The sequence below is a fragment of the Bactrocera dorsalis genome, chromosome 5 (assembly GCF_023373825.1).
Source record: "Bactrocera dorsalis isolate Fly_Bdor chromosome 5, ASM2337382v1, whole genome shotgun sequence".
Lineage (NCBI taxonomy): Eukaryota > Metazoa > Arthropoda > Insecta > Diptera > Tephritidae > Bactrocera > Bactrocera dorsalis.
This window is the reverse complement of record NC_064307.1, coordinates 14,252,342-14,271,839: the sequence shown is the minus strand read 5'-3', so window position 1 is coordinate 14,271,839 and position 19,498 is coordinate 14,252,342. Positions and strand designations below refer to the sequence as shown.

The following is a 19,498-nucleotide window of genomic DNA, read 5'->3' as shown; positions in this document are numbered from 1 at the left end:
GGAATGTAAACGAGTTCCAGAAAATATGAAAATTGTTTGAGTATTTATGTGAATTCTCAACAATTTACCTACCGACGGTGCTGTGCACTAAGATTGCTATCCTTTATGGGGAAATGATTAAAGCGAAGCTTTGTGTTTAACACACTGGTGAAAATTGATAGAAATATCATTTGCATTTTAGTAATTTCCAAAAGTGTTAAAGGAATCATAAAGGTAAAGAAATACATTTTACCTTGGTTTTGTAATTAAAATTTGGGGAAATTTTGAAAAGGGTTGCCAAATGTTAATTAATCATACTTAAAGAGTATGTACTTGTGTACGTGATAATCATTTCATCTAGCGAATTACTAATATTTTTGTTTCTTATTTCTCAAACAGCTATGTATTTTATGTATTTTAGTTTTTCTAGAGTTGCCACTCTTTTTGAATATTTTCACGTGAAAGCATTTAGTTTAACCTTACAAATTTTGCTGCTTATATCAAATTTATAAATTAAAAATTTTCTACATTTTTTTTTTCAAAAAATGCTCAGAAGTTGCCACATCTTTCAAATATTTTCACTTGAAAGTTTTGTTTTAGTTCTTAAATTACATTGTTCATATTAAACATAAATTTGAAATTTTTAAATTTATATTCGAAAAATTTGACTGCTACAGAGTTGCCACATCTTTTAATTTTTTTTATTAGAAATTTTTGTTTAGTTTTAAAAATTTGTAGATTATATTAAGCGTATATTATAAATTTTCTAAATGTATTTTAGAGACATTCTGGCTACAGTGTTGCCACATGTTTTATTTTTTTTTTATAAAAAAGTTTTATTTTAGTTTTCACATTTGGCTGTTCATGTTAAGTGTAAAGTAAAAGCATTTTAAAAGTATTTCCGACACCTTTGCAGCCTGTAGAGTTGCCAAATCTATCAAATATTTTAATATAAAATATATTAATTAATATATCTATATCAGTATTCAAACTGCATTTACACATTACAAACTTTCTAAATTTATTTTCGAGAATTTTGGAAGTTAAGAGTTGCCACATCGTTTCTATATATTTTTTTCAGTACGTTTATTTTAGTATATAAATTATTTTGAGTATATTTTACAAATTTTATAATATATTAAATTTATTTTAGTGATATATGGCTGCTCCAGAGTTGCCCTACTCTCCAAATATTTTCAAATAAATGCATCGATTTCAGTATTTAATTATGCAGATCATATTAAATATTTTCAAAATTTTTATTAAATTTATTTTTGAGTTATATTAATGCTCCAGAGTTGCCATATCTTTCAAATATTTTTGCATAAAAGCAGTAATTACAGCATTTAATTATGCAGATCATATTAAATATTTGCTAAATTTTCAAAATTTTTAAGAGTTGCCACATTTTTTGTGCATATTAATTTCTGAAAATTTATTTTAGTTTTCAAATATGTACATATAAATGTATGTATGCTCATTACCTTAAATATATGTATATTTATATTTTTTTTTAATATTTTTCTGCTGTATCCAGAGTTGCCACATCTTTCAACATTTTATGTGCGTTATGTTAAATATAAAAGGCAAAATCTTTTCAAATTATTTTCGAAAAATATTAAAATCATAAATCATAAATTACTCGAATTTAGTTTGTAAAATTTTGGATGCTAAAGAGTTGCCAACTATCATTATTATAGTTATATTATTCGAAAGTTTTCATATGTAAGTATTGCTTTTTATTTTCAGATTTTGCTCGCAAAGCTTACCTGTATCAATTATCTGCATTCATATGGTATATGATGAGGGCACCCTGTAAGAAAAACATGAATATAAAATTTTATTTTTCGTTCATCAAAATCAAATCAAAATCTTTTGTTTAAGTTATCAAAATCAATGTTTCTTCACAAAAATTAGACCACTAAATGTTGGTTTATAAATTGCGTTAACAATTTCTCACTAACAATTAAATCCAATAAATTCCATTAGCAATTACGCGCCACTAATTGCATATATAGTTTCCTTAAAATCAAATTAGTATTTGCAGCGTCAAAAATGCAATAAACTTCACTTCATTCATGTGCCAATGAACAATCTAAATAATCCATCACTCGAATCTATCACAGAAGTTATCAAAACAGTGTGGCGCCTGCCGATCATACGCCGGCGGGCAGTCCGGCTGGCACCAGCATCAACATGCAAGTGTTTGTGTGTCAGTGTTTAAGTATGTGCATATGTGCATGCTTGTTGTTGATTTCAGCAGCAATAAATTGTGTCAAAATATTCAACTTTTCATCAGCTCAATTATTATTTATTTTTGCTCTTGCAATGACGTCACGCAACCACACAAATATGGCAATCGTATGGAGTACACGTGCACATATACTACATGTCTCATATAATACAGTACAAACAAACTATGCTTATGGAAACAGCTACACATACAGGGAAACTCATTTAACTGCAGCCAATTTGTTTTCAAACAATATTTAATTGGTTATGTAGCCAATCCCTGTCTTTATATATGCTTGTATCTGACTGTGTATAATTCCGTATACGCTCGCATGAATACAAATTATTCGTTCACTAAATCCAAAATCAAGATGTTGATGGAAAGTTTCAAGGAAATAGTCGTCACGTTTCGTACTCTTCCTATGCAAAATTTTCACAAAGCCACTTTTCTTGATATTTCTCGGCTGTATAACTGCATATATGTAGTATGTTCAAGTGAAGTTGGCAATGCAAGCGTGTTAAGAAGATTCATGAGGAACTAAACACAACGTGTTCATTCCACAGCAGAGTAGCGATATTGAGGAACAAGGATAGAAAAAATTTGGCATTTTACCACTCTGATCTGACTCTGAATCCACTGAGTTGGCAAATAGACTTAATTTAGTTACCACCCGAGAGCTCAGTGGGTCTCATGTCGGCCTAAATGCGACCGCACGCGGTTTGGCACACTTGGGTCTTCCTTTTCAACTAAACAATGCTTTATATAAATATACAAGTATATACCCAACTATTATATATAAAAAGTCTCTGCCTTATACACCAGTGAAATACCCAACTGAATTCATAACGCTACCAGCCAATTTTAAATAAACACAAAATAAATATCTTCAGTGTACAAACAAGAGTGAAATGCCAAAAATGAATGACAGCAAAGCACAAATGCGAAAATTAGTAAATAAAGCTTTGAAATTTATAAGAAATAAATAAACAGCGTCGCCAACGCAGCTGAGACTGTGGCTGAGTTGAAGTAATATTTCTTGGCGCATAAAGATAAATAAAAGTAGTTTTAGTTGTTGTTGTAGTTCCTGCAATTTCTAAGTTTCACTTTGACAGTTCACAAGATTGAATGTCGTAAATGTAATTAAAAAGCGCCCACTGAGAGCAGCAATTTTAATAACTACAAAGCCAAATGAAGTAGGAGAGTAAGTACTAGAAGGGTAGAAATGCTCGATTATTAAGCAGAAATTTACGCATTTTTAAATTTAAATAGAGTAAGTGCTCAAGTCTAGCTTAGACTTTGAATAAAAACATATTTGAGTTTTTTACGCAAATTTAATTTTTTTTTTTTAAGAAAATTAAACTTTCATCAAAATTGCTCGAATGACTGCTTTGAATCTGTCGATTTGTGGAAAATTGTGTGGAAAGAATTTTTTTTAAATATAATCCACTTATTTTTGCCCCCACTGTAAAATTTTGCAAATATTCTGCGCTAAATTTAATTATATTTTTTTTTTGTTTTATGTTGAATGAGCAACAATTTAAAGCAAAGTTTGCCAAACCAAAATCGGTTTCTGCCATCTTAGGCAAAATTAATGGAAATCAGTTTATATATTGATATGTGTGTATATACTTGTATGTGTAAGCCCGAAATTAGGTTATGTTGCCATTTCGAAATCAGTGTGGTTACGCAAAAGTCTGAAATACAATATTATGTCAGAAATTTTATGAATTATTTGTTGTTGCTATTATATTTTATTTGTAGTTTTTCGCTTGGCTTCCGATTTCATTGTTCCAATTCCAATTGTGCCAAAATAAGAATACATATCACTTTGAATCACAAACAATTCATGGACTTAATTCTATTTTGATGAGTGTGCTCAAAGGCTACTGTCAAAAAGATATTTAGGTCAGTTTGAAGAGATTTGATAATTAAATTTGAGATTTTACCAAAATTAAATAAGATAATGACTGAACTTTGAAAAACCAAACATACATTTTGACAACACTTAAGTATTCCAACAAAAATAAAGTGTCAGCGTTAAGAGCGTAGTAAGGTTATTTGGATAGATCTGCATATTGAATGTCATATAAAATATATACAATTCCAAAAAACTCCTCACATCCCTGTTATGAAATTCACTCTGCAATCTAAGTATTAATATTAGGGTGGTTCAGAAATGGCGCTGATATATGTGGGAATGGGTTCTCCCTTAAATAAAAGCTTTTGAAGGTTAGAGGTAGAAAAAAAATTAAAAGGGTTTTTAAAGATAATCAGAATATATACTCGAGCATTATGGTGACGCAAAAAAAATTTTTTTTCTAAATATATGGCGAAAATATCATTGCTGTTCTTTTGACCTTACCTCTCTACATAAATGGTCTCATACTCATTTTTTTTTTGCAGAATGTTTTCGTTGAGAATCCAATTTTCTACAAGACGAGGTATTTTTTCAAATAATAGTTACTGAGATATGAGTTTTTATTTTCAATAATAAAGAAGAAATAGGAAACTGGGGAGCCTTTCTATTAATATTTATAGTTCATACTTGCAGACAAACTTTTTAGGAGTATTTGGAAATAAATTTTTCGTTCTGCCAACCAACTTTTCAGAGTATATAGTGAAAAAAGATCAATTTTTACTCACCCTAATGTATAAAATAAAGTATTTATAAATATATAATAAATATCTATCAACGATATTGCATTTTTAATGCATTTTTCGCAAAAAGAAAATCATAAATTGCATTTTTGTGTGAATATTTCTGGTAAATTCCAGCCATTGTTTACACCCCTGAGGCAATAAAAGTGACCACAACAATGGCTGTGTGAGCGCTAGAAAAAAGAAATACTTACACTCACTATATATCTGATAGTGCAACGAGTGCTAAGGATGGGTGGCACCTTGCAAATAACTGTATATTATATACACTTATATTTTATATTATATACCTCATGCTTTGCTAAGATCAGCCACTTCTTTCAGCGGCATGCACATACAATACAAATAACGGCAATAAAAGTGCCACGAGCAATAAAGGAACAATAGCCTAACAAATCACAGGAAACATATACAAATATACTTCATACATATGTGTATATTAGTATATATAGGAATATATGCTTATATGCGATGCAGTGGAATACTCAAACGGTAAAGAAAATGACAGTCTCAAATTGCGAAGCCCTGATTGAAATCGAACTGGTCTGAAAAAAATCAGAATCATTAATTTTTGGGAAACTTGGTGCCGGAAAAGAGCCACGTTACGACCGCGAGCTGTTTTTCGTTTCAATAAAATCTTGAGGAACCTAAAAAACTAAGAGTGTAATCTTTTCTCAGAATATATAAATCCTGAAGAGATTCAAGAGCTGCCAATTTATCAAAAAAGGCAACGTTTTGGTATGGTTTGTGGGCCGCTGGAATCGTCGGTTCATATTTCTTCGACTATTGATGCCTGAACTTGAAGCTGGTGATTTTGGCGACATTTGGCTTCAACAAAACGGCACCACTTTCCACACACCTCATCAATCAATGGATTTATTGATGGAACACTTCGGAGAGCAGATAATTTCACGTTTTCGGCCGGTCGATTGGCCTCAAATATCGTGTAGTATCTTCAAACGCTAGACTCTTTCTTGCGGAGATATGAGTCTAAAGTCCACGCGGACAATCATGCTTCGATTCAGGCCTTGAAGGAGAATATCACGCGTGTCATTCGCCACTGACAAGTAGAAATGTTCGAACGAGTCATAGAAAATTAGACTCAACGAATGGACCAACTGAGACCCCACCATGGCCAAAATTTGAATCAGATAATCATCAAAAAAACATTTTTCTTTCCAATGATAATTAACATTTCCCATTAAGTTTGAAGTTTCTGCGTTTTTTCTTTAAGAAAATCTAAAGGATTCTTAAAATGGATCACCTTTAGCAGAACTATGATGATAAGTGACTTGTAAAATTTGCGTCGCTTCTTTGTCCAACCTGGAGGTTGTGTCAGATGGCTATTGAAAAACCAGCTTTTTTTAATAAAGTTTTCGTTTTCTGCCGCTCTGAGGCGTAAATTTTTTTACAAAAAAGTATTTTTTCGAATTTGAGATAGTTTGAAGCAGCAAAGTCTTTCTCACTGGAAGATAGCTTTTTTCGTAAGTCCTCCCATAGATCCATCAATCAAAGGTTAGTTTCAAAGAAACCCAAAATTTTTCGAAACAAATAACCATTATTAAAGCAAATTAAATTCTCTAAAAGAAAATAATTTTTACATCTTCCTCACATAAAACCAATTAACTAATAGCTAGTTGCTTTCCCTGCTGGGTAGACATTCATATAAGTGCACATGTATTGGTAATGCAGCGCAATTTTCTAAAAACGGTTATACTGCATGTTTATGGCGAATTTCGGCAAAATTCACATTTTAATCATAAAATGTTGGCGCTACAGTGTTTTTGTTGTTCCCTCGTTACTATTCACACATGCTACATACACACACATTCCTTGGTAATTTGGCTAGAAAGTTTTTTGTCTGTTTTTATCACTGCCAGAAATATTATAAAAAGCAAAAAAACGACGTGTGTGTGTGTATGTATGTGTACACATAACAATAATAGCGAGCATGCCAGAAAATTAGTGGCGAACAAAAACAGCCATCTGGGAAAATGTCCATGTTGCACACCGATTTTATAGGTGCGCTCATAGCGCACTGTGTGGGCGGCAGCATTAATGGATTTTCGCCTTGATAATACTCACGTAAATAATGTTGCAGTTTTTTCGCTCATTTTATTAATTTTGTTGTTGTTTGTTGTCTCTACACACGCAGCTTTTAAGTGGTTTTTGGAAAGACTGGCGCCCGTGTTTAACTTTTTTTTGGCATTTTAGCGGTATTGTGGCGAAGAGCGCAAACACTCAGACAGACACACGAGCTGGTATAAATCAAATAGACTGACATAATCAAATGGGAATAGAATGGCAAGTGGTCACAGCACTCTGGTGAGTTGGCCACATATTCTTTTGTGATTGGTTTCATTGTGTAGCTTCGTTCTGGCTTGCACGTGTAAGTGCTTCGTTAAGAGAGCAGAGCAGCACTGAAATAAAGCGAGCAGGGAAGTTGTGAGTCGTAGATGGCAAAGATACTATAATACTTGGATTTTTTTAATGTGTACTTCAATCTTATTATTCACCTAATATAGAAACTATAACGAAATTATTTGGAAAAAATTAACTTCAGCCTAAATGTAGGCAACACATAAATATTGTTATGCAAAATTGAATAAAATACTGCCTACATTTGGGCATATTTTACTTTTTCACAAATCTTATTTAAGGTTAAATTAGGCTGGTAGGCTAATGAAACACATTAAGAACCAGTTTTGGTCCTTGAGTTACCAGAGGGTCGTTATGTGTTCTTGAGTAGTAGACCTCCTTCAGAGTGCCAACACTTGACACGAATTTCAAAAGGTTCTTCCAGTGTCTGATACCGCGGAGCTACCAAATATTTAAAGCGTTGCCTTGCTAATGGACAAAAAGTGCACAAGCGATGCTTATTGTTTTCTTGGTGACTTGCTCCTGACGTTTCCTGCATTCCTCTTGATCTGTCAGCCCCATACTGCAGACGTGTGCCGCCATTAGGGCTTGACTAATGAATATTCGGATTAGGCTCAACAGTACGCTACTTTTATGAGTAAATAGGAACTTTGTGTATTTCTGATCTACCATTATGCAAATGACATTTGCAGTTTTGATCCCGGAAGATCGCTCCTTCACATTATGACCTACCTTTCCATGCTTCTGTCCAGATCGTTGTATATGTAAGACACGGATTTACGATTATGGGTCACGTTTTCAGATGATAGCCGAACATCACTCGTGGCGCTCTCGTAAGCTGGCACCTTGTAAATGTGCCGTCGTATGTTACCCTGCTTCCCAAGAAACTTCTGGTCGATATGCGAAACGAGGTAACGCCTTGATGGCTACTTGGCTTTCTATAATGTGTAGATGTTAACTCTAGAGTTCTCTAATGGTCCATTAGAGATCAGATTTCCCAATACCAAAAGCCGCATATATCACCACATCAATTTCGTTCTTCCGACGTTTCTATATGTAAATTCTTCTGGCGACCGTGGTCGTTGATTTTGTGCCTTATTTTTCAGCGAAGACATTTATAGGCCTTGAAATCTAAAGTCCTTTTTCAATGAACAAAGTCCTAACTCTATAGGTCCCTCATCATACCCGTCCTGCTCTATGGTGTGGCGGCATCATCTGATAGGTCTGCTTTGGGAATGTTCGAGTTTTGCGGACGATTTATGGTCCTTTGCGCATTGTCAACGGCAAGTACCGCAGTCGACGGAACGATAATCCAGATATTCAGCGACATTGACATAGTTCAGCGAATCAAAACACAATGGCTGCGATGGCTAAGTCATGTTGTGCGGATGGAAAAGAACACTCCATCGATTGAGGGTTTTCGATTCAGTACCCACCGGTGGAAGCAGAGAAGGAAGAAGACCTCCAATACACGAGAAAAGGAGGCGGCTTTTCCGAGCATCTGCTTACATGCACATAAGGCATTCCAGGGCTTCCTCATAGCTCTGGACAGTGTTGCGGTTACCATTCACAAACTTCACTATTTTGGGAGATTGGCGTCTCAGTCGCAGACTTCAAGTTATAGAGACGACAAGAGGATGAACTAATAAAAGAGTATAAGCATATTTCTCAAACAAAATTTTAGAGGTCGATTCCATTGGATGACCAATGGATGAATGTCAGTTATGGGCTCAAAAGTAAAGTGTGACATAAATTAAAAGTCCACAGAGTACATTTCCAACAATTATATTTTGAACTCAAGCATTATTCAGGTACATTCCTCATTAACAACATTAACTAATAACAACAATAAACAATCAACAGCGGTGGACTGATCTAGAAACGGCGTCTGTAGACAACACGACGAACGGTCTTGTAACGGTAACCGTCTTGACCAAGGGAGGATGATGGAGGAAGATAGGTGTTTTGTGGTGGAGCAATTGGTTGCGAGAGCACCGCCTCCTGAACTGGTGCCGGTGGGATGTAGGTGTTCTGTGGTGCTGCTGGTGGTGGAATGTATGTGTTTTGTGGTGGCGCAATTGGTTCGGAGAGGACAGCTTCTTGCACAGGTGCGGCGGGTGGGATGTAAGTGTTTTGTGGTGCTGGAGGAGGGATATAGGTGTTTTGTGGTACAATCGGTTCCGATTTCACGGCCTCGTGCACTGGTGCTGGATAGTTGTAGCCTTGGGATGGTGCTGGTGCTGGTGGTGCGGGTGGGATGTAAGTGTTTTGTGGTACAATTGGTTCCGATTTAACTTCCTCATGAATGGGAGCAGGGTAATTGTAGCCACCACCACCGAGATGTGAGACATCGGCAGCTGCGACAGCCAGCAAGGCGAAGGATACGGCAACGAAGAATTTCTGCACAAACGAAATAGAATAGATTTGATTAGTGATTGCACAAAAGGAGGCACTACTTGAGTCGTAGGACACGAAGCACAAGTTGTTGTTGATTTTTAAGCATATATATATTTTTAAATATTATAAATATGAAGTTTGCTATTCTTAGCTGTTAAATATTTTTATTTTTTTTGGTTTTTGGTAATTTCGAACTTTTATTTTTTCGTCTCTCTTTACTTTGCTTTGTTTGCGTTTATTGATAATTTATTTTTCTGTTTGTTTACGCACCATTTTTTGTTTGTTGATTGCTTGAGCTGTTTACACCACAACGGTCAAAGTTTGATAATATCTATGTCGGCTATTGAATGCGTATTTATACCCGTTAGAGTTTTGAGTTTTGTCACAGCCAAAGGTCATCGCATGCAGTTGCTCGGCGCTTAAGTGCTGCAGCGCTTAATTGACCGAGGGCTTGCCGTCACTTCACACGGAAGTTGACATGCAAGAATCCGAGCCGTTAAAGGTATTTTGTATTTTTTCCATGATTATGTTCATGCCGTATCTGAATAATTTACATATATTATAACCATAACCAATTCACTTCCATCCACTGCAGCCTTTTGGTTTACAACAAATTATAAAAATTCTGAGCTATACTACTTTTTAATTCAGCTTCTGTTTTACATAATTGAAGAAGAAGTAGTAGACCTTCAAAATATTTACAAATTTCCAAAAAAAAAATCAAAATACAAGAAAATAAAATTTACTAAAATGATAAATGGTATCATTTTTTTTAGTCTTGACTCGTTAACTTAGAAAGATAGCAGAAGATCTCAACATCTCTTATGGATCGACTTAACATATTTCAGATAATGTTTTGGCTATGAATTTGGGTATTATCTGATTACATTTTTAGTTAGACTCTGAGACTTCTGTCCAGAAGCTTGTAACAAAAGCGACGTTAAATAGAAGTTGCCAAAAAGTTGCTTCGCAACATACCTGAGAATCACTATATTCATCAAATTCATCACTAGTCTTGGATTTATGAATATGATGTCGAAACTGTCCAACAATCTAACAAATGGCTATCGAAAAATGATCTGAAACTGAAATGGAAACAAAATTCTCTTAAGGCACTGAAGTTTATACTAACCGAGGCTTATAATAAGTATACATATGAAAAATTGAAAAAAGCGTTCGCATACTAGCATTGGCTCAAAGGTCTTGAACGAGATAAAAAAAAAATATTTGTATTATTATACATAAACATATCGTTTTTGGTTATGCCAGTCCGGCTCAAATTTGATCGGTCGTTAATTTTTCTCACAAAACATCGGCAATAAGACAAGTTCCGGGTCATATTTGATCAGATGTCAGTCATGTCAATCCGTGTCAAATTTGATTAGTTGTAAATTTTTCTCACAAAGCATGGGCGATGGATTGTTTTTCAGTCCGGGTCAAATTTGAACAGTCGTTAATTTTTCTCACAAAACATCGGCAATAAGACAAGTTCCTGGTCATATTTAATCATATGTCAGTCATGTCAATCCGTGCCAAATTTTATCAGTTGTTAATTTTTCTAACAAAGCATCGGCGATAAATTGTTTGTCAGTCCGGGTCAAATTTGATCAGTCGTTAATTTTTCTCACAAAATATGGGCGAGAAAATAAGTTCCTTCTGGGTATTCCAGATCCTGATCGATCTATCTCAAATATAGAAGGAACAAATTTTTAATCAAACCAATAAATCAGTTGAAATATCTTCAAGTAAACGGCAAATATCGTTAAAAAAAAATAAAAAAATTAAAATTATATTAAAATTATCGATAAATATATTAAAATTATCGATAAATATTTGAAAGTATTTTTATATTTTCAAGTTCACTTTTAATATATGCAAGCACTTACGACGTCACCAACAAAATTTATGCTAATATACACACATCTAATACCAAATTTTTATAGTTTAACCAAGGAGTATATATATAAATACATACATATGTATATGTATATATAAATATATAAAAATATACTTAGGCATAATTAAAAACGTTTTATGCTAATAAATGTCAACCAGTTAGTTTTTTATACAAATTTATTTAATTCAAATAAGGCGAACTAAGTTAATTAGTGAAGAAGCGAATATAATAATAACATTGGTCTGCTAAAATATCATGCGAGAAAATCTTACACGCGGTAAGTCTTTACATAAATTTAAAGCAAAAGCTAGTACTGTTAATTAAATATATGTATAACTACACATATAACGAAATACATTTCTTACATATTGCATGCTATTAAATTATATCAGCTGATGGAAAATTAAAAATGTCATGCGAGATTTTTTTTTAAATTTTTCATTTATAAAGGTAAACAAGAGGCGCGAAACGCTTTAACGAATAATTAAAAGACATATACATATATAATTGGCTTTTAGTTGGTATATATAATGGACTTAAATGATTAAAATAAATGAACGACACATTTTTGGGGAACTACAGTGGCGCAAAAGGCGTCAAATATGTGTAAAAAAAATAAAAATTCATAAAATTTCAATAACTTTATATTATTTTTATAGTTATCTAAAAATTAATTATTAAAATAATGCACCGAAACTAATATACCCTTCACAGGTGCATTTCCTTTAGTAACTATGTGTCCAGTTTGTATAGAAGCTATGTGCATAGGAAACCGATCTGAACAATTTCTTCGGATATTACATTATTATCTTAGAAAATAACCTGTGCCAAGTTTTGTGAAGATACATGGTTAAATGTGAAAGTTTTCCATACAAGAGCTTGATTCCGATCGTTTAGTTTATATGGCAGCTATATGTTATAGTGGTCCGATATCGGCAGTTCCGACAAATGAGCAGCTTCGTGAAGAGAAAATGACGTTTGCAAAATTTCGAAACGATATCTTAAAAACTAAGGGACTAGTTCATATATATACAGACGGACGGACAGACAGATAGACGGAAAAAAATAATTATTTTTATAAAAGTTATTACAAAAAAGTTTTTCTTTCGTAATATTAAACAAAAAGAGCATTCTAACAAAACGTGAAAAAGTTATACACAACTTACGGCGCACCCTAATATGTCGCACAAGTTCAATGAAACCGATACTAAAAGTTCGAAGCAAAGAAAATTGTAAAAGACAAACAAACAAACAAACCGAAAGAGCAACAGCTGTCATAAATGAAGCAACCGATAAGTAAACACTGACAACAACAACAAAAAATAAAAATCAACAACAACAAACAACAAGCTCCAAAGCAGTTACCTACCACAACATGTAAAGTCAAACAGTCAAAAGCCCAAAAAAGAAAAAACAAGCAACAACAACAGCAACAACAACTTATAGCACCCATGGGAAAACAACAAAATGTTTTAAGTGCAAGCACACTAGAAAAAAACAACAAAAAACAAAATAAATTTTATTTTTCTTTACCTTAAACGGCTGATGACCGCACAAATATTGAGTTAACCAAAGGAAGAAACCACAAGACCAACAATAAAACCAATAACAAAACTAATAAAAGCAATAGCAACAGCAATAACAACAACAGCTAAAGCGAACGAGCAATAACAAAACGAAAATCCAACACTAATGATCTAATCTGCATAAAAAAGTTGCCGGACCGAGCGCCATGAATTCACAGCTGATGGCTACTAGACACCACCAACAACAACAAAGACGGCGTAAAGAACACCAAAATCGCTCACACCAACAGCTGAGCTGAAGATGCCGTTCAACCAGTGCACGTCAGTCCGCATTTGTTGCCCTTGCGTGTCGACGGCGCTGTAGACAGCTGCTGCCATTGTTGTTGTTTGGCGTCTTCAATGTTTGTTATTATTACGAATATTTCGTATTTACACACTAATATTTGCTATTTGTATTGGTTGCAGTGCTAATGTCCGTCGATTTGCTGTTGGCAACGAAGCAAAGCGCCACACTAATATGCATACGAGTCCGAGTAAAGACGAGTGAAGTTTCGTTGGAGCAACGCCAGCGTCAGTGATTAGCCATTAGGTAAGGTGTATTGCGGCGCCCGTTAATTGGTCTTGCCTGGGGGCGAATGCCATGGATGAACTCGGAATGGTCGTAAAAAAGAGGCAATGAATAGGCGAATATTAAAATTAGTAGTATTTTGAGAATCACAAAGCGAAAAAAATGAAAAAAATAAAACTTGAAGTTATAACGACAACGCATAATGACCATCGGCAGGCGTCAACTTGTTGAACAACACCGGCACCGACACCACCATCGATGAAGTTGTACCATATAATATATGCATAAGAGAATTTCAAACACAATAAAGCGTTAAACCCAGTTGAGCTAGTCGAACTAATTTGATAGACACTAGTTGCTAACTACTCCCAAAGGCAATGTTTAACAAAAACTTGGCAGAAATAAAGATTTAATTACTCGTATATAGGTAGAAAGCCTTTTTTAATCACTAGTAATCGGATATTTAAAGATATAAATAACCTCACCAAGTACTGGGTGAGTTGTTCAAGTTGATACGGTGGTCCTTTCATGGCATTACCAAACGGAGGTAGATGAGCGTGAAAATTAAAATATAAAAAATAAAGGTATTTCGAAAAAAATTGGTCTAATTATGAGTCAAAATTCTGCTAGTTCTGCTAGTCTAATTCAATGCATAACCTATCACATGATTTAAAAAGATATCGAAAATCCTGTAACGAGCTTTTCTTAAATTCCGTTATAGCAAAATCTTGAGTATCTTAAACTTATTGGCGTTGCCCCATAAGTTTAACAGATAGTTATATTAAAAGTTAGGTTAGGTAGATGGCTGACCAAAGATCGCACACGTGTACTACTATATGTAGTCCTTTGTGAAGCCACAGAAAAGAAGAAATCTGTATTCGAAGTATAAATTAGCCAAAAGACTTAGTGGGCAATACGAATTTACATAGGCGTTTTAATTACCATTGCTGCCAGCTCGGCGGGATAAACCGAGGGTATGCGCACCCCAAGTGTTTAAAGTCGTGACCGCCCAAACGCGTGACGGTCAAGAAGGAAAGGTTGAGTTGTTTCCGACTCATCTTCTTCTCGATACAGCTTCGGCAGTTAACGTCCGGTAGGATTCGCAGCCTTACTGCGTGGACGCCAATAGGGAAATGGCCCGTTAAAAGCTCCACAACTTGGGAGAGGTTAGCCCTTACTCACGAGATATTTTTCCAACGATCTTGATCCAAAAAGCTTGTGCGAAGCGCATGTATCGTTGTCCTAGCGCTGACAAAGCTTCCGCAAAGCCGAGCTATTTAGTCGTCAGACCACAAAGAGGATACGGCAGCACCAATCCGCTCCCATTCTACCGATAGCGGCTCTTTCCTGCCCCCCCGATCCGCTGTAACTTTGCATGCACCCATACCAGCCTTATCATAAAATCGCTCGATGCTATTGATAGCTAGGCTGGGCACTCTTTGACCAGCCCTGAACGCACTGTAGATGAGTTTTAAGGCTAGTATCGCCGCTGTGAGATGGTCACTTCTCTAAAGGAGGCTGTACTCCTGAGCAGTAAATCTACCGCCTACTTTAGTGGATGACAACCTCGGCTTGGAAGATATTGCAATAGTGAGGAAAGTCTGAAACTGGAGTTGATAAAGAGCTCCCGAGAGTAGACCCCTCCACCAACCTTCCACCCCCCCCTCCCCCCAAGCTTTGACCCTTCCGTAAAGAGGCTCACTGTCCCTCTCCTCTAGCAGCTTCTTCCCACCCACAACTCCTCGCCGGGTATGTGGGTAAAGAAAAAGCCGCCAGAGTTCGGTTTCGGCGACTTCATGATTCCCAAAAAAAGTGATACGGTCCAATGCAGTTTTCGCAGCCTTACACTTTTTGGCGATGTCCAGGAGCACTATGTGCGGGATGACGTTAAGTGCCATAGTTGAAGTGGACTACACATGCTGATGAGCGCCGCCAGCTAAACGCTCTCGACTTATTTTGCAAGTGTGATCTTTTCTAAAGCCCTTCATCACATAAAGACCACCAAGGAACATAATGGGCTTGACTATGATGTCGTAAAGCCAAGGGGACCACTTTCGCTAAGAAAACCCAACCTTTCACCAATAGCTCCTCTACAGCAGTACCAAGGCAATCGATGCCTTTTTGTTCTCTCTTTGATATTCGGCTTCCATGAAATGGTTCCTATCTAGGATGAATGCTAGATATTTCACCTTGTCGCTAGGTGCAGAACTGATGTCTCCCCTATCCATGACAGCGGTGCTGTCCGGGATCTTGTATCTTCTAGTTAATAAAAACCATCTTGATTTTATTTGGGTTGATCGCGACACCGTTTACGACGGCCCAATTTGTTACAACGCTCAGATACCCTGTGTCAATTCATAAACGATGCTCAGGAACTTTCCTTTGACCATAAGCGTTACATCGTCTGTAGAGGCAATTACCTCTTCTAGCCACCGATCTTCAAATTTTTTAATCAGGTCTTTAACGACCAGTATCCATAGAATAGGAGAGAGAACTTCACCTTCTGGGGGTTCCACTACTCACATTTCGTCTGGCACGGGCGTATCCCTATTCCATTTCAATCATTCTGTCGCACGAAAAGATTCAGAATGTTGTATTTGAGGTTTGATAGGAACCCATATAAGAAAACTACTCAAGAGTAGCGATTACTTCCGGCAGGTTAATATTGAAAGGTCCCTCAATATCAAGGAAGATCCCAATAGCGAATTCCTTAAGTCTAATGACTTCCTCAAGCTATAACACGTTAATATTCAGGGCATTATCCACTGATTTGCCTTTACAATATTTTTAGTATTAAGGCTTGTATTTTGTATTTCTATTAATATTTTTAATATACGATTCTCACCCATTTTACAATAAATTTTCGAACTCCATCACGAAGTAATATTTGTATGATCAAAATTCTTCTTTTTTATTTAACTTAACATTTATACGTTTAATCGCAGCCATACATAATAAAATGTATAGAGTCCCTTATGGTACCGGATTCACAGAAACTGAAACCAGTTCGTCTGTGTCGTGTTGTCGCTGCTGGGTTCATAGATCTCTATGGCTTTGCGAATTCACATTAAGCTTTTTATTAGTGACATCACATTATAGATATATAGATTTGTTATAGTGAGTCTAAGCCAATGATGAGTTTTAAATTTTTTTATTACTTTATTAAAATATGTGTAGAACGAAAAGGCATTGTAAGACGAGTTTCGACTCCAGCACAGCGGACAGCGCCGTTTATGCTAACAAAAGGTTTATGCTTCTTAATATATTTACAAAACAGAACGAAGCTTATGTTCTTAGTAGCGGGCACACTAGAATCTAGAATCATAAAAGTTGTAACATAACGGTAAGACATTAATAACTAAATTCTAAAAAAAAAGTTAAGCAAAACAAAACGACGAAAGAATTCCATAGCAACACACATACTGAAGCATATGTGTTTATATATAAGTATGTACTAAGAATCAGTCATAATGCGAATCGATAATTAAAACGTAGAATATAAACATACCATTATTTTTTTCATTAGGCTATAATCATCAAATTTTTGAATCGCCTTTATGGCGTAATTTGGCTTAGTCGTTTTTGAGCATCTGCTTTCCGCATTTTTTTGGTTCTTAGCTATTTTCCGTAGTAAGAACAAAATAAAAAAGTCAAATACAGCAATGATTTTGCCAAATGAGAAATGCTACTTCCGCATTTTATGCAAATGATTATGGGCGTCTTACTGTGACTAATAATCGGAATTGGCGCCTAAGTGAATTTGCGCGACGGATGTTTCTTTGGTATAAATAAGCGCGGGCGAAACTAATTGGACATAATCCAAGTCCTACGTTAGTGCTGCGAACAATTCAAGAAAGCAGCAAAATGGTGAGATGTGAAACAATTTTTGTTTGGAAGAGGAGAAAATTGTAAAAATAATTTAAAAATATTTTGAAGGAAAAGAAAAGTGATTAAAAAAATACAATAATAATTAAAAAATAATAAAATATCAAAAAAACCAGAAAACCATTTAAAAAAAATATTACACTAAATTAAACTTAACAAAGAAAGTTCATAATAAAAAAAAATGGTTTCACGAATAGTTTCTATCCAAAAAAAAAAAAAAATAAATAAAACTAAATAAAAATTTTATATTTTTAAAAACACTTTCAGATTTTCAAAAATAAAAATAAATACAAAATACAAAAAAAAATTAAAAATTATTGAAAAAAAAATTATTTTGGAATATAATTTCATAAGAAATCTCATGCATTCAAAATATAAACATTTTCATTACATAAATAATAACAAAAAAATGTTTCTTTCTCGCAGAAACTCTTCGCTGCCGCCTCTTTTGCCTTGTTGGCTTTTGCCGCTGCTGATGTCTCTCACCTTGGCGGTGGTTACAATTATCCTGCGCCTGTGCACGAAGCTGTGCGTTCGCAGCCGATTGCACCAGCTCAGGGCTACAGCTATCCAGCTCCAGCGCCAGTTCATGAGGCGGTTCAATCCCAACCGATTGTTCCACAGAACACTTACATACCACCCGCAGCACCGGCTCCAACACCAGCTCAGGGCTACAGCTACCCGGCTCCAGCACCAATTCATGAAGCTGTTAAATCTCAGCCGATTGTTCCACAGAACACCTACATCCCACCCGCAGCACCTGCTCCAGCACCAGCCCAGGGCTACAGCTACCCAGCTCCAGCTCCAATCCACGAAGCTGTTAAATCTCAACCGATTGTTCCACAGAACACCTACATCCCACCCGCACCACCAGCACCAGCACCAGCTCAAGGCTACAGCTACCCAGCTCCCGCGCCAATCCGCGAAGCCGTCCAATCCCAGCCAATTGTTCCACAAAGTACCTACATCCCACCCGCCGCACCAGCTCCAGCACCCGCCCAGGGCTACAGCTACCCGGCCCCAGCTCCAATCCACGAAGCCATCCAATCCCAGCCAATCGTTCCACAAAATACCTACATCCCACCCGCACCACCAGCACCAGCACCCGCTCAGGGCTACAGTTACCCAGCTCCAGCTCCGGTGCATGAAGCTGTGCAATCCCAACCGATTGTTCCACAAAATACGTACATTCCGCCATCAGCCTCGCTCGGTCAAGATGGTTACCGCTACAAGACCGTCCGTCGTGTTGTCTACAGACGTCGTTTCTAAAGTTTGAAATGACATAAATACTCCAAAAATGTGACTGATTTTTTTACGAAAAAACCTGATAGAATTAAATAAACGTTGTTGAAAGTTTTAATATAATTATTTGAGAGTTTCTCTGAAAAGGATTTTATTATATTCTGGATCAATAGACATTTCAGGAAAGTGTACATGAAAAAACTGTATGTTAATATTACGTAGTATAAGATATAGTACCCGATACCTGAGATAGCACCCGATAGGAATTAGGATAGGATAGGGCGACGATTCACAAAGTGGCTGTGAAGCATAAAAGACACTTTGCCACGGATGAATGAAGATGAGGAGCGCAGTGAGATTTTTCACGAATGGGTCGAAGCAAAGAAGGAAGGTTAGAGGAGGATTTTTCTGTAAGGAGCTCTCCGTCAATCTAGCTTTAAGGTACCGGACCGCTGTATAGTTTTTCAGGCCGTAAGCGCTGCTTTCATGGGGGCACTAGACGCACTGCTCAGAAAAGCATTTTCTTAAAGGGAGCATGCCAACAGCAGAGCGGCAATATTAGCGCTGAGTTCGTTAACTGTGCGGCCAAAGCTAGTCAAGTAGTGTCTGTCCTCACTGGAAATAGCATCAAGCTACTTCAACATTAGACTACTTGGAGTGTCTGGTTACAGCAGAATCACTTGCCTCTGCAAAGCCGATGAGCTATCCAGAGCCCCACTCACATTGTAATGGGA

General features: G+C 35.9%; 3 protein-coding genes across 3 annotated transcripts in view; 1 reads left to right on the top strand and 2 right to left on the bottom strand.

Annotated features, from left to right (window-relative positions):
- The window catches only part of LOC105227954 (probable G-protein coupled receptor 139), a 208,402-nt gene that overhangs the window by 172,345 nt on the left and 16,559 nt on the right, over positions 1-19,498 (bottom strand). The window contains exon 2 of the mRNA XM_029550954.2: positions 1,749-1,792. The gene's annotated coding sequence lies outside the window, so the exon portion shown is untranslated. The remainder of the gene's footprint in view (positions 1-1,748; positions 1,793-19,498) is intronic.
- LOC105227953 (uncharacterized) lies at positions 9,019-10,069 on the bottom strand. Its single transcript, XM_011207522.3, has 2 exons — positions 9,917-10,069; positions 9,019-9,649 (listed from the first exon to the last, which is right to left on the bottom strand). The coding sequence occupies exons 1-2, from the start codon at positions 9,917-9,919 to the stop codon at positions 9,125-9,127; spliced, it is 528 nt and encodes a 175-aa protein (XP_011205824.1). The 5' UTR covers positions 9,920-10,069; the 3' UTR covers positions 9,019-9,124.
- On the top strand, positions 16,613-19,153 carry LOC105227951 (skin secretory protein xP2-like). Its single transcript, XM_049457753.1, has 3 exons — positions 16,613-16,642; positions 17,949-18,054; positions 18,229-19,153. The coding sequence occupies exons 1-3, from the start codon at positions 16,613-16,615 to the stop codon at positions 18,789-18,791; spliced, it is 699 nt and encodes a 232-aa protein (XP_049313710.1). The 3' UTR covers positions 18,792-19,153.

Coding starts and splice junctions, on each gene's coding strand:
- LOC105227951 (XM_049457753.1), top strand. CDS start 16,613: ATGGTACCGGATTCACAGAAACTGAAACCA. Junction 16,643..17,948: donor ATTCACAGAAACTGAAACCA/GTTCGTCTGTGT, acceptor TCTTTCTCGCAG/AAACTCTTCGCTGCCGCCTC. Junction 18,055..18,228: donor GCCTGTGCACGAAGCTGTGC/GTTCGCAGCCGA, acceptor CAATTCATGAAG/CTGTTAAATCTCAGCCGATT.